This window comes from Ambystoma mexicanum, chromosome 2q (assembly GCF_040938575.1).
Source record: "Ambystoma mexicanum isolate Mex_15411 chromosome 2q, UKY_AmexF1_1, whole genome shotgun sequence".
Classification (NCBI taxonomy): domain Eukaryota; kingdom Metazoa; phylum Chordata; class Amphibia; order Caudata; family Ambystomatidae; genus Ambystoma; species Ambystoma mexicanum.
The window spans coordinates 843,611,183-843,624,836 of record NC_090924.1 but is presented as its reverse complement, the minus strand read 5'-3'; the positions used below and the strand labels follow the sequence as shown (position 1 = coordinate 843,624,836).

Below are 13,654 nucleotides of genomic sequence, written 5' to 3'. Positions count from 1 at the left end.
GCACATCGTCAAGGATATTTGCCAATACCCCAGTGAGATCAAAAGATCTGAGGTACCTTGTAGCACCTTCCTTGTCCACCAAGACATCAATTGGTGGCAAGAGTTGAGCATCTGTCTTGGTGACAGCATTGAGGGCCTGTTGACCCACATAGAACTTTAAAATAATCAGAGATGCCCATCTTTGGTAGCTAAACTACTGGGCTGGACCCAAGGACTACTGGGGGGGCTCTATCACCCGAAGATCCAACATTTGATTGACTTTAGACTTAACGTGAGACCTTATGTATGACGTTCTAGAGCGTCTAGTCTTGGTAGTAACACCTTCTCCAATGGCAAGGTTATGTTGACACCAAGGTGGTAGATCTGGAGGGCATGAAAAGGAAGCAGCAAACTGCCTAAGCAAAGTTTAGACCTCTTCTTGTTGCATCAGAGTCAGTTGCGAGGACAATTTCACACACTCAATGGAGCTACCAAAAGGGCTGCTTTGGAAAAGATTAGGGAGCGGATCCGATTACTCTTCTTCCCCAGCTGTAGCCAGAAGCAGGGCTCCCATTTCAACTCTGGGGAGGAAAACTTTAATGCTAGTTGCATGGAACACTTGAGGTGCCTCTCAGAGGCATCCCAGGTCCACTAAATAGTTCACTTCATCAAGTCAGTCAGTGACTTTGTAAAGGCCTAACTATTGCAAGGAAGGCATGGTATCGAGCAGTGGAGACAGACAATGGATACAAGTTTCGAAAACCTTTATTTAGTCTCCCTAACTCTTCAACATACATATTAAATGTCTATGTGACTTGTTAAAATCTATGGGCATAAAATTTGGCAACTATGCCGATGACACCCAGATGACACCCAGATAGTTGTTAATTGGAAAAACCAACCTTGGTAAACATTCCAAGCAGAGACTGATGTGGCAGTTACTGTCCTTTGTGGGATGGTTTCAGGATTTCAAGTGGCATTGTCAACTACTACTAGGATGAACCTGCTGTCGGAGGATGTTTGAGGTTCTAAGGAACCAACAATGTAAATTCCAACCCTCATAAATGGTACACCCATGTGAGTAGTAGTTTTAAACAACGATGTGTGCGACACCACTCCCGTTTCAAATATTGATAAGCAAAGAATTCCATTTGAACTCTACAAGACTCCTCCAAGTAAAGATACTATTGATTGTATCTCCATTTACGACAGCCTACTTGTAGTTCAATTTATGCCAAAAAGACCGCAGAGGCAGCTGGCTCAATCATCATTTGGTATTTACAAGGTCAAAAACTAAATCCATGTCATTTGGAAAATCCAAACATAACTGGTTTAAAATAATTGGCAAATCAGTTTACTTGTGGCATAGCATTCCGCCATCTCAGAGGTCACTAATGTTTTTTAAATCCAAGGTGACCAAGTTAATAAACGGTGCCTAACGGCAGGAATTCTAGTCTGAGGAGTTTGAAAGGAAATGTTGAAGATCTGTATAAGGAATATTCCTTGGCAGGTCAGTGTAACATATCCGCTCCCCTAAAGACAATGGTCCTGTAAAACCGGCATAGAATCCCTTGTGTTTGTCTATGTGCTTTGCCACGTGAAAAGGAATACCTGCTCCAAGAACGTATTTCACATGCAAAATGAACATGGTATCCCTACAGTTGTGTGTCTGTTAGTCAAAGCCCCATATTATAATTGAGATATACTTTTTTCTTTTATAAAGCCCTTGATACCAGTCAGTGGTTTCTAAGCGTGAGATCAGGATTTGAACCTGTGTTGTGCTGCGTTGTCTTGCTTCCAAGACAAACGCGTTGCCCGTGAGCTATCCTTCCTCCCGAATGATAGGATGTGCATTCATGGAAATAAAAGATTAGGCATTTTTCATTCCTGTCCACTTATCCGTGGAGAAAATAGCATGCAGACCATTGAGTAAATGCCTGCTGTGTATAGTGCAGTCAGGTTATTCAACACTTTCTCTGGAGTTACACTGTGCAAACAGACATTTTCAAATGTTTAAATTCTTTTGCATGATAAAAGTTCATGACATCCAAACTGTTGTATGTGATCATCTGCATTTAATCTTGCAAACCAGTAAAACATGAGTGCAATTTCAGCGTTCTGACTCGTCCACAGTGCTTGGAAAATTACAGACTGCTTGTAAGAAAGCTAAAAACCAAAAGTTATGCAAATGCTGGGGTGAAAGTTAATGTTGGAATGAAGAACTAAACGTACATCGTGATTTTTTTGATTCCCTATGGTCCTTTTCTTTGTCGTGCTTTTCTACACCCGGAGAATCTGGAACTTCATCTTCAATCCCTTCATCAGATTCCACGGTCTAAGGCAATGGAGAAAACCAACAAAACATTTGGTCTGGATTATGACAAAACAACTTCAATTAAATTGCAATAAGTCATTTCAGAGAAGAAAAGGACATTGCCACACAAAATGAAGGTTATTTCAAATGCAAACACTTTTCAGTCGGCGGTACAACAAATCATATGATTACTATCCAAAGAGGTCCAATGATGAAGGGTAAAGAGACCGGGAGGAAGTAAATCAACATCTCGTGTCCATTACTTCTTAATGAAGGTATTATCTGTAAATTCGTGCAGCTAAATCAGCAGCCAATTCAGAATCTACACACCAATCAATGCACACAAATTTGCCTGTCCTACTGTATTTTCCCATCCAGTCTCTTATGCGTAAAGCCATATATAACCAAGGGTCCAATCCCCTTAACTAGTGGGTGTAAAGATAGCATCGTAATCTGGTATCCAGCTTGCTGATAAGAACGCAGATTTTCAGTTGCTTAAGCCCCAACGTTACTCAAATACCTTTTAGGGGATTGCATCCATGTGGAACACTAAGACAGCGCCATATAAAAACTAAGTATGTGGGTTTATAGTCATAGTATTGAAAAAATAATGCCGAAACACAAAAGTGTCAAAAAATTTTTTCGAAAACAAATAAGTCGAAAACGTATACATATAACAGAAAAAGTCAATTATTCGAAAAAGAAATGTCGAAAAAAAAGTCGACCAACAATGCTAACATACCAATGTAAAGTGTCATCAATAGTACCGTTTTTATGGGGGGATTCCCTCCCCAACCCCCCCCTCACCAAAAACCCTGCAGTTACCCCCCTCCCCTCGCCCGCAACACATACCCTTTTGCTTATCTGTAAATGAAATAAACTACCTGGATTCTATAGCATATAATTTTAAGTGTTAAAAACACGCACGTTTTTGTAGAATCAACGATCCGCCATGGCAAATTCCACCAGTAGCCCAAAACACCAACCAAACAAATCCAAAGATCCCAAAGTACAGAACCATCCACAGGAAAATAAAAAAAAATAAAAAAAAAATCCAAGCAAAGTCCCAATCTGCAGTGAAAAACAGTTAAATCCAGCGAAGAAAAAAAGGTGAAACTCTGACAAAACCCAAGAAAAAAACCACAATCCAACAAAAAAAGTCCACAGATCTGAGAAAAAATCCATTACATCCATGAAATCCAGAGAAAAAAATCCATTGCATCCATGAAATCCGATACAAAAAACATCCAAATCCTAAAGAACCAAGAACGAAGACACGGAGACCCGAACGCGACGGAAACGCTTCCAGAATGGACTTTAAAAATGGCACCCACGCTTACGTAGACTTACGCTACCTTACGTACAAATCGATAACAAATATCAACAAAATGCACATTCGCATTTGTAATACAATGCGCCATCTAGTGGACAAAACGTAAACTGATTGTTCAAAGTTAAATAAGACTGCTACCTATTTATTTTATTTATTTGGATTTGTATATATTTATTTGGATTTGTATAGTGCACATCTGCCCAGGGGCATCGTGGCGCTGAAAGCATTCTTACTTGTTACAGGCAAACATGGTATAGATATAGATACAATGCTGAACATATATGCATGTTTCTATACAGTTGTGCTTATTTACATACAGTTGTGAAAAAACAGTTAGGAAGGTGGGGTGGAGTTAGTTAAACAGCGTGGTTTTGAGTAGTCTGCGGAAGACATGGTAAGAGTTTTCGTTCCTAAGCGCTGTGGGGAGTGCGTTCCAGTTTTTGGGTGCTAGGTGTTGGAAGCTAGAGCCCCCGGCTTTGCTTCTTTTGAATGTGGGTACGTAGGTCTGGTTGGTCATGTGTGACCTTGTGGGTCTAGTGGATGTGTTAAGGGTGATTCTTTCAGAAAGATACGGCGGAGCCTTGGCTGAAAGGCATCTGTGGGTGATGGCCATGGATTTGAATAGTATTCGTTCTTTTATTGGTAGCCAGTGGGCTTCTTTCCTGGCTTGGGAGATGTGCTCCCTTTTAGGGATGCTTAGAGCATTGTTTTGTGTGACTTGCATTTTTTTTAGGTTTTGTGCAGACGTCCCCAGGAAGAGAGCATTGCAATAGTCCAATTTGTTACCTACTGTGGCTCTAGCTACGGCCAAGCAGTTTTTGGTGGATAGGAAGGGTTTAACGGCGTTGATTATCTTCGCGGTGAGTGCGGCAGAGGAGGCTATGGCATTGACTTGCCGTGTCATGGAGAGAGTGGAGTCAAGGTATACTCCTAGCGTTTTTACTGCAGTGGAGACTGTGATGGTGGAGTTATCTATGTTAAAGGATGTGTACTGCGGTGGGAGTTTGTTTAGTGTTTCTTTGGTGCCAACTAGTAGGATCTCTGTTTTGTCCCCGTTTAGGCAGAGGCCGTTGGCTGCCATCCAGGTTTGGATGGCTGTATAGATCTTGGTTAATGCTGCTGCGTCTTGTTCATAGACCCCTGTGAGAGGGAGCAGGACTTGCGTGTCGTCAGCATAATTGGTGTACGCTATGTGACAGGGTCCAGGTCATTGAACAGTGGGAGGGTGAAGAGGTTGTATAGGGTGGGTGCAGTGCAGGACCCTTGTGGGACGCCACAGTGGATGGTGGTGGGGGTAGCGCTTGCAGAGTCTGAAAAGACTTTCATAAGTCGGCCCTCGAGGAATGATTTGACCCAAGAGATGGCTTCTGGCGAAAAGTGGGCTTCATTTTTGAGTTGTGTGCCTAAAATATCGTGATTGACCAGGTCAAAGGCGGCAGATGGGTCTAGCAGGAGCAAGAGTGCAGGTTTGCCTTTGTCCATGATGTCATTTAGTTGGATAGGGCTGATTCGGTCCCATGCCATGGGCGGAATCCCGATTGCCTTTTTCCGAAGATGCGGTTTTCTTCCATGTATTCCTGTATTTGTGTGTAGGGAACTTTGTCGAGGATCTTGAGCAGGAAGGGAACGGTTGTGAGGGGTCTATAGTTGTTGGCGTTTTCGGGATCTATAGTGGGTTTTTTGAGAAGAGGGCGCACCCAGGCTTCTTTTAGGCTGGTTGGGACTGAGTTTGAGTTGAAGGACGCATTGATTAAGGTTTTAAGAAATGGTGCTAGTGTTTCTACGCAGTCTTTAACTAGTTTAGCGGGGCAGGCGGCGCCTTTACAATTAGAAGGTTTGATTCTGTTGACTATGTCGACTACCTCTTTTTCTTTAACTTCTCTAAATTTGAAAGGAGTAAAGAGTTTAGTCTTTGTGTTCTCAGTCACAGTTTCCGTATGGGATGCTGATAGGTTGTGCTGAGTGAGAATTTTGTGGTGGTCTATGATTTTTGCTTGGAGGAGTTCAATTTTGTTTATGAGGGCGGACTGTATGGTGTTGCACCAAGCTTGGTCCTTAACAATCTCGAGACTTAGTAGCCGGTGTGGATAGTTCCTTGAAGATGGCGAAAAGCTCTTTGGATTCAGAGGAGGCGTTGGAGATTCTTTCATTGTAGGACGCGGATTTGGCTGCTATGATACTTTTTTTGTATTGGGTGGCCAGTGATATGTAGGAGGATAGTGAGGATGCGTTGGGCGCGCTTTGCCATAGGTTTAGGGCTTTGCGTTTTTTGGTTCGTAAATCTTTTAGTTCTGCTGAGAACCAAGTATTTGAGTGTTTGGTATTTTTTGATTTTTTCTTTTGTAGAGGGGCGATGATATCTATGGCAGTGCTAATGGTGGATTTGTAGATATCCGCCAGCGCAGCTGGGTCTGATATGGCAGGGAGGTTAGAAGTGAGGGTGTCTAGATAAGGTAGGATATTTTCTTTAGTGATGTTCTTGGCGCTTCTGGCCAGGGCTGGAGGTGCTGGCTTGAGTTTTTTTCCCCCCCGAGTTGTTAGGAATAGGGATGAGGAAGTGAATGAGAAAGTAGTCGGACCATGGGGTAGGTGTGATGGAGCTGATGTCGAGGCCACAGTTGTGGTCAGCTATCCAGTCAAGAGTACGTCCTTTGTTGTGGGTAGGATGGAGTACTTAATGTTGAAAGCCCAGTTCCTGGAGAACTTGTGCTAGTGTAGTGGAGGGTCTAACTTTCTGGTCGTGGAGTCCCAGGTTAAGGTCTCCTAAGAGGATAGTTTTGGTTGTAGTTTTAAGGTTTTCCCCTAGTAGATGTGAGAGGTTGTCCTGAAAGTCCAGTATTGGGTCTGGTGGGCGGTATACTAGATTGAGGGTGATGGTGGTATTGGGAGAAAGTGCGATCTTGGCAGATAGCGAATCTACGTTCTCCCCTAATTTGGAGGAAAGTTGTCTTATTTCTAGGTGATCTTTTCTGTCCTGTCTAAGGATGGAGTATCCTGATGGGATGGCTAGGGAGATGGCCGGGCCGGCGGTATTGTGTAGCCAGGTTTCGGTGATGGCGAGAATGTCAAGGTTGGTTAGAAGGTCATGAATTTCAGTAGCGTGGGCAGGGAGGGATCTGGCATTAATTAATGCACATTGTAAGTGTGGGCGTGGCAGTGGAGGTGGGGTGGTATTCTGTCCTTTGGCTGCCTTCTTCGTAGTGGCCAGTTTGTGGTGTTCTGTAGTTGGTTTGTTTACAGTTTTGTCCGGGTGGGTTTGCGGTGAGGATCTGGAGCGGAGGCCTAGTATTTGATTTCTAGAGTTAGTAGCTCTGGGGCGCGTCGAGGGTGTGCTAGGTTTGTGATCTGTGGGTTTAGTGAAGAAGGATGGAAGGAAGGGTGTGGGGGGGATGAGTGCTGACGGTGGGGGTGTGATGTTGGGCATGATGGGTGAGTGTAGGGCAGCGATCAGCTATCAATCAACATTGGCTAGGTGTATGCAACACAGTGGCTAGGTATAGGCAACACAAATGGCTAAGAGTGGGCAACACAATGGCTAGGTTTAGGCAACACAATGGCTAAGAGTGGGCAACACAATGGCTAGGTTTAGGCAACACAATGGCTAAGAGTGGGCAACACAATGGCTAAGAGTGGGCAACACAATGGCTAAGAGTGGGCAACACAATGGCTAAGAGTGGGCAACACAATGGCTAAGAGTGGGCAACACAGTGGCTAGGTATAGGCAACACAGTGGCTAGGTATAGGCAACACAATGGCTAAGAGTGGGCAACACAGTGGCTAGGTATAGGCAACACAGTGGCTAAGAGTGGGCAACACAGTGGCTAGATATAGGCAGCCGGGCTACCCATACAGTTATTAATCATGCTCACTGTGAGAGTGATCAGCATGTGCATGGCATAGTGGTGTGCTTACAGTAGCACGTGCTATGTATCGGGCAATAGTCTGAATAGTTAAATGTTAGGGACAGGAATGCAGTCAGCGGTTGGGATCTCAACACTATTTAGTATTTATGATCATTGTTATATTTACAATAAATATTTATTTAAACTGTATAGTTAATATATAAACTACTTTAGCAATATTCCTATTGTAATGTTAATATATAATTAATATTAGTGAACGTATGTTACAAAGTTAATGCTTAAAAAATTCAAACATGCTTAATAAAATACATATAAGTACTTACCAAAGCATGTATAATTATTCGAAAAAAAGCCACATTTTTGTATTTCGACTTTATTATTTTCGAATTAATATTTGACATTATGGCTTTCGAAAATATTACTGCACACCAAGTATGTGCCAGTTATACCGGTTCCCTCCTTTCTCCAAAATTTCCAATGTACACTGGCCCATTCAAGTAGGAACCAATTCCACTGTTAGGACTCCTGTCCTTACCAGACAAGCCCTGCTCCTTCCAGGCCGCTTGTGGTAGCCCCGATGGACTCGCCACTATGCTGCTGCACTTGCTAGGTTGCCCCATTCAGCATTGTGCTCAAGCAAGCCACAAACTACATCAAGATGGCCACTGGGTTGGGTCATAATGCTCAACACCAAGATTGCTGCTGAAGTCCCGGTATGCAGCTGTTGTCGCCAAACCGACACAATAAAAGCAAGTCAGCCGCGAAACACTGCGTCTTGCAATAGAGATCAAGATGGAAGCTGCACTTCGGGATTACTAGGAATTTAGCCCCTTTCTTTATCACGGAGCACTATTCATGTGGATCCGTGCCTGGTATTTATGTTTTGTCTAGCCATACCTTCAACCCTTTGCCCCTAAAACCACTATGCTGGAATCAAATTTAAGAGCAACCAAGGTGCCCTGGTGGTTTGAGCTCCAAGACAGGAGATAAAGGTAAACCCTATAGGTCAGGGGGGAGGAACAGTAATGCTATATACGTGTTACAGTTATTAATTGGCTATTCTGGCTACCACTGCAGCTCCACCTTGAGGTGCCAGAGTCCCTATATTAAGTGCCTAAGTCGCTTCTACTTGGTTGTCAGTCGCCTCCCTGTCAAACTCACAGTAGGGAGTGGTCTCTTGATTCCCAAGGAGAAGATCAGCCTTCCTCGAGACTCCCAGAAGGTCATTGCTTCTCATCAAGAGCTACAGCTCTGACAGCCACATATCTTGTTACGCCGCCATAACCTGCAGGCTCATTAAATGCAAGATCAAAAATTACCTGTGAAATGCCTAGTTTAAGAAATCAAATAAGAAGCCATCCCTGCTTCCCAAGAAGTATACCATCAACTGGTGCCTACAATTTCCTCCCACAGACATTGTGTATGCCTCCAATGTCCAGCAGAAAATGTAAAGGCCTTGTAATGAGACATCTAAAGAAATTCACAACTGAACGTCTTATTCTACAGAAAATAAATACCAAAGGCCCACGCTGGCCCCCTGTGACCAGCCAAGCAAAACACTGTTGAACATTCAATGGTATCCAACGCTTTATATATCATAAATGGGCTTCAACTCGCGAGCACAAAAAGCCCCCATCTATATTTGGCACCTTCAAAATCATGCACTGTCTGTGGGGTGGGGACAGTGGGCACGGTAAAAGAGCTGTTGCCTAGATAGCTGCACTATGTACTGGCTCAGATGAGCCTGTAAACACATCCTACGTCGTAGAGACCATCATATTTTCAGAAAACCCCAGGATTAGGTTGCAAAGGGTAGTGGTACCCTGTTGATCTTTGAACTTACTATAGCACGACTGTTTATTTTTATGCTTCACCCCCTCTCCTGTGAGACCCCCCCCCCCCCCGTCCCAACACTTTTTGCTGGACTTCTGGATGTTTTTCTTTAATCCTGAATGAGTAGAGCCTTTTTCCACTCATTCATTCTTGTGGGATCTGTCTTTTGGAACTCTGTTCTTTGTGTTTTACTGTCCTATGGAGTCTCCTTGCCTCCATATCTCTTTTTAAGGCATATGTGTTTCACTATTGCAGCACACAGCTACTTATGGGCAGTGTTGCTGGGGACCCTTTGGGTCCTCCTTTGAGATTACTTTCTTTATCCTAGAGTAACTGCACACACCACCTTATGTGGAGTGCCAATGGGATACTTAGTATCCCCCTTCTCTCTGCTCCTGTGACTTTTATGTCACAGGCAATCTCCTTGTTATGGCTGGTGGCAGTGGACGTGTGTGATGCTGGAAATGCATTGGAGGGACAGGGACTCCCTGTCCTTGTGCTGTACTCCCTTATGTGTGCTCTGTTATACTTTCTGCACAGGAGTCCAGTTGGGAGCCCTGGCAGTGCAGCCTTTCCTCCTTTTGGTTGGGGTGAACAAAGACCCTTGGGATACCCTTATGGCACCCATGGGTGGAGGTACAAACCGGTATCACTAGTTTATGTTTTTGGGCACCTGTGTGTTGCCTATAGAGCAGGGCAGCTTCATGATGATGTGACAGGAGCTCAGAGTATCCTTTATTTTGGGATACCCAGACCCTACCCTGCCATAGGCATCAGTGGATTCCTGATAGAAGGCAAGATAGACCCCTGGAGCCTCTTGGTTTCTATTGCCAGTTAACTTGTTTTCCCAAAGTCATGGGAAGCCCTGATTCTGTCCCTTCCCCCGACTGGCTGTTGGGTGGAAGAACCATATATGGTATTGTGGGGAAGTTCAGGGCAGAATGGCTGGAGCCTTCCCAATGACAGTATGTTGTGGGTACACCCTTGGGTTGGGACCTGTGTGAATGGAGTGTGTGACCAATATACATTCCATGTTATGGGTGTCTGGTTTCTGTGTGTGTGACACAATTTGACAGTCCTGACTGAAACTGATATGAATGCAGTGTAGTGTGCTGAAAGGATGGGTGCTTGCTCCAATCCACATTTCTTGCTATGGGTGTCTGGGTGGAAGTGAATGGCCTGAATGCCTGTGAGCCCGACTGGCTGCCTGCATGAATGCCCTTCTGTGTGATTGGCTGACTGAGCCTGGCTAAACCAGAGTGAATGAGGGACAGATATGTATATCTGGGGACCTCTCACTTACCAATTTGTTCAGAAGCTTAAGTTAAAAACTGCTTTTCAATGCCAAGCTGGAGGAGAAGAATGCTAAAGCCTTTCCTTCGATGTAATCCAAGAGCTGTCGAGTATGTCTAGGACTGATACAAGAGAGGACCTGGCTAGGAAACCTCTCCCCGAGCTACGAAGGACCATCGTCCAAAAACTGCTGCTCTTCATCGAAGCACCGTGGAAGCCAGTTCTGCGAGTGACGGGGCCCGCCGAGAATCCTGACGAGAGCGCCTGGACATCAAGAGTCAAAGTCCATTGCCGTCAGATTTCCGTGATCGCTGGAAGCCAGGCCGAACCGTGTCGCTCAGACGCGGGGACACCTTGACACCGTGCTGCTTGACACCCGGAGCTGAGAACATTTGACAGAGGGCTCCCTTGCCATCACCGCCAACCACTTTATCTCGCTGGAGAAAGGGAAGGGAAGGTTATCAGCCGCTGAGGAAAGTCAGCCAGTGGGTTTCCCGCCACCAGAAGCTGACAAAGACACCCTGAAGGAGTGAAGGTCCGAGGTCCAACACGTGGTCGAGCCCCGATCGCCCAAAGCTATCCTGAGGTACGAACTGCAGCACTGACAAGCCATCTGACCGTTACACCAGACATCCAATGCCTGCTGCCGGGCTGCATCCATCACTGCAGAAAGTCTTTCGAGTCCACCGAGTCGTACTTGCCGCACCAAACACTTTGCATCGAGGTCTATCGCATGCCTCATCTTCCCAGGACTTCCACCATCGAGGAAACGATCAATCGGCGAAGAGCAGCGAGTGTTCTACTTTTCCTCGAGGATCTCAAATGCACAGTGGCTCCTTCTTCAAAGGGGTCCATCCTAGAAGGATACCGTCGAAAAACCCTCGAAGAAACTCTCCCACTTCAGGTACATTGGGGTGGTTGACTGTTTTAATCACGAAGCCTGGCTTTTTGAGCATTTATGGACTGGGCTTGTTAACTCTTATTACAGGTTGCCCAGGTGGGGGGATCCTGACTCAGATTTGTGCATCTCTCTCTCTCTCTCTCCAAATAAAGCATTCTGCCATGGTTGAATGTTAACCTGCCTTTCTTCCCCATTTCTATGCTGATATATATCTTACTTATCTTACCAACACTCACCCTACTGCTTCTCCTGCTGACCCCATTCCTACCCCCATCATCTCTAAAATCTACCCCCTCCTTATACCCTATCTCACCTCCTTCAACATCTGCCTCTCAACTTCCAGTTTTCCGACTCCTTTTAAACATGCGACTATCATCCCTATTCTTAAAAAACATTCTGCTAATCCCCATCTTGCTTTCAATTTTCGCCCCATCTCTCTCCTACCCTTCCGCTCCAAACTTCTCAAATGCATTGTCTATTCTCAACTCTCTTCCTTCATCTCTAACCACTAAATCCTTTCCTCTACCCAATTCGGCTTCCGCCCTCTGCACGCCACTGAAACTGCCCTCACCTCTGTTCTTAACTCTCTCCTCCCTGCACGCTACTCTAAACACTCCTCCATTCTTATTCTCCTTGACCTTTCCGCTGCTTTTGATACTGTTGACCATCCTCTTCTCCTCAATTCCCTCTCCTCATTTGGCTTCAAGGACACTGTTCTCAACTGGCTCTCCTCTTAACTCTCTAACCGCACCATTTCTGTCTCCTGGGGTGGCTACACCTCTCCCACATATCCTCTCAACCACGCAGTTCCCCAAGGTTCTGTCCTTGGCCCCTTTCTTTTCTCACTCTATACTTCCTTCCTTTCTCCTATCATCTCCTCTTTTGGTATCTCGCACCATTTCTATGCTGATACCCAGATTTTCCTCTCCTCCTTCTCTCCCGACATCCACGATAAACTCTCTTCTTGCCTTTCTGCTATCAAATTCTGGATGTCCTCTCACTTCCTTACTCTTAATGCTGAAAAAACTGAACTCGTTTTGTTTCCCTACCAACACTCTTCCTCCTCCCTACCCTCCCCCTCCCATTCTCTTTCCCCCCCTCCCAGCTCTCCTTCTCGCCCCATGCCCGGAACCTTGGTCTTCATATTGACCCTCACCTCTCTCCATCTCACCACATATCTCTTACTGCCAAGTCTTGTCACTTTCACCTCTACACCATTCGTAAAATTCGACCCCTCCTTACCTTTCACGCTACTAAACTCTTAATCTCCTCCATCTTCTCCAGACTCTTCTACTGTTCCTCCCTTCTCTTTGGACTCCCTTCATCTCTTCCCACTCAAAACTACCTACCACTCTGCCATCCGCTCACTCTGCCTTCTCTCACCCCTTGATTCCATCTCCTCTTCTCTCACCTCTCTAGGTTCGCTCTCTTCACTCCCAGCTTAAATTCAAGTTCCTCGTTCTTGTTTTCAAATCCCTCTATGGTCTTGCCCCCACCTACCTCTCCTCCCTTCTTACTTTCTATACCCCTTCTCGTTCGCTACGCTCTGCTAATCTTTTCCTACTCTCCTCCTCTACCACCACCCTGCGCACAATCTCGCTTCCGCTCTTTCCAACTCCTCGCTCCCTTACACTGGAACCGCCTCCCCCTTCGCTCTTCTCCCGCCTACCCTTCCTTTTGCTCTTCTCTAAAATCTTATTTTTCACTCCCCTCCCCAACACCCTTCGCTTCCTCTCCTTCTCCCACCCCCTCATGCCTCACCTCTTACTCCTGCTCTTCCTTCCCCTCTCCACCTCCTCCTTCTATACCCCCTGCCCTCATCTAGTCTTGCCTTCCATCTTACTTCCGCTCTTACCTCCACTAATACCTGCCATTCCCTCGCACATTCCTCACCTCAGCAATATTGTAAATTGTTCCTTATACTGTTTGAGTTGTGATTCAATTGTCATCTTATGCTTGTTGTATTTTTGCTTGTTCTCACGTAAAGCACTTTGGATTAAAGGGCTATATAAATTCAATACAATACAAATACAAAATACTGAATGATTTGTATGCTTTAATACAACTGGCAGTTAATGCATTTTAAAGGAATCTAAAGTCTAGGTGTGGTAACACATACCAGTGTATAGATTTGTCAT

At 45.0% G+C, this 13,654-nt stretch overlaps 1 protein-coding gene across 11 annotated transcripts in view; it reads right to left on the bottom strand.

Moving 5' to 3' along the window:
• Window positions 1-13,654, bottom strand: part of ARHGAP12 (Rho GTPase activating protein 12) — a 697,283-nt gene that overhangs the window by 156,960 nt on the left and 526,669 nt on the right. For all 11 annotated transcript variants that reach the window (XM_069648062.1, XM_069648064.1, XM_069648067.1 and 8 more), the window contains one exon: window positions 2,212-2,314. In XM_069648062.1, coding sequence (XP_069504163.1) covers window positions 2,212-2,314 — 103 coding nt within the window. The remainder of the gene's footprint in view (window positions 1-2,211; window positions 2,315-13,654) is intronic.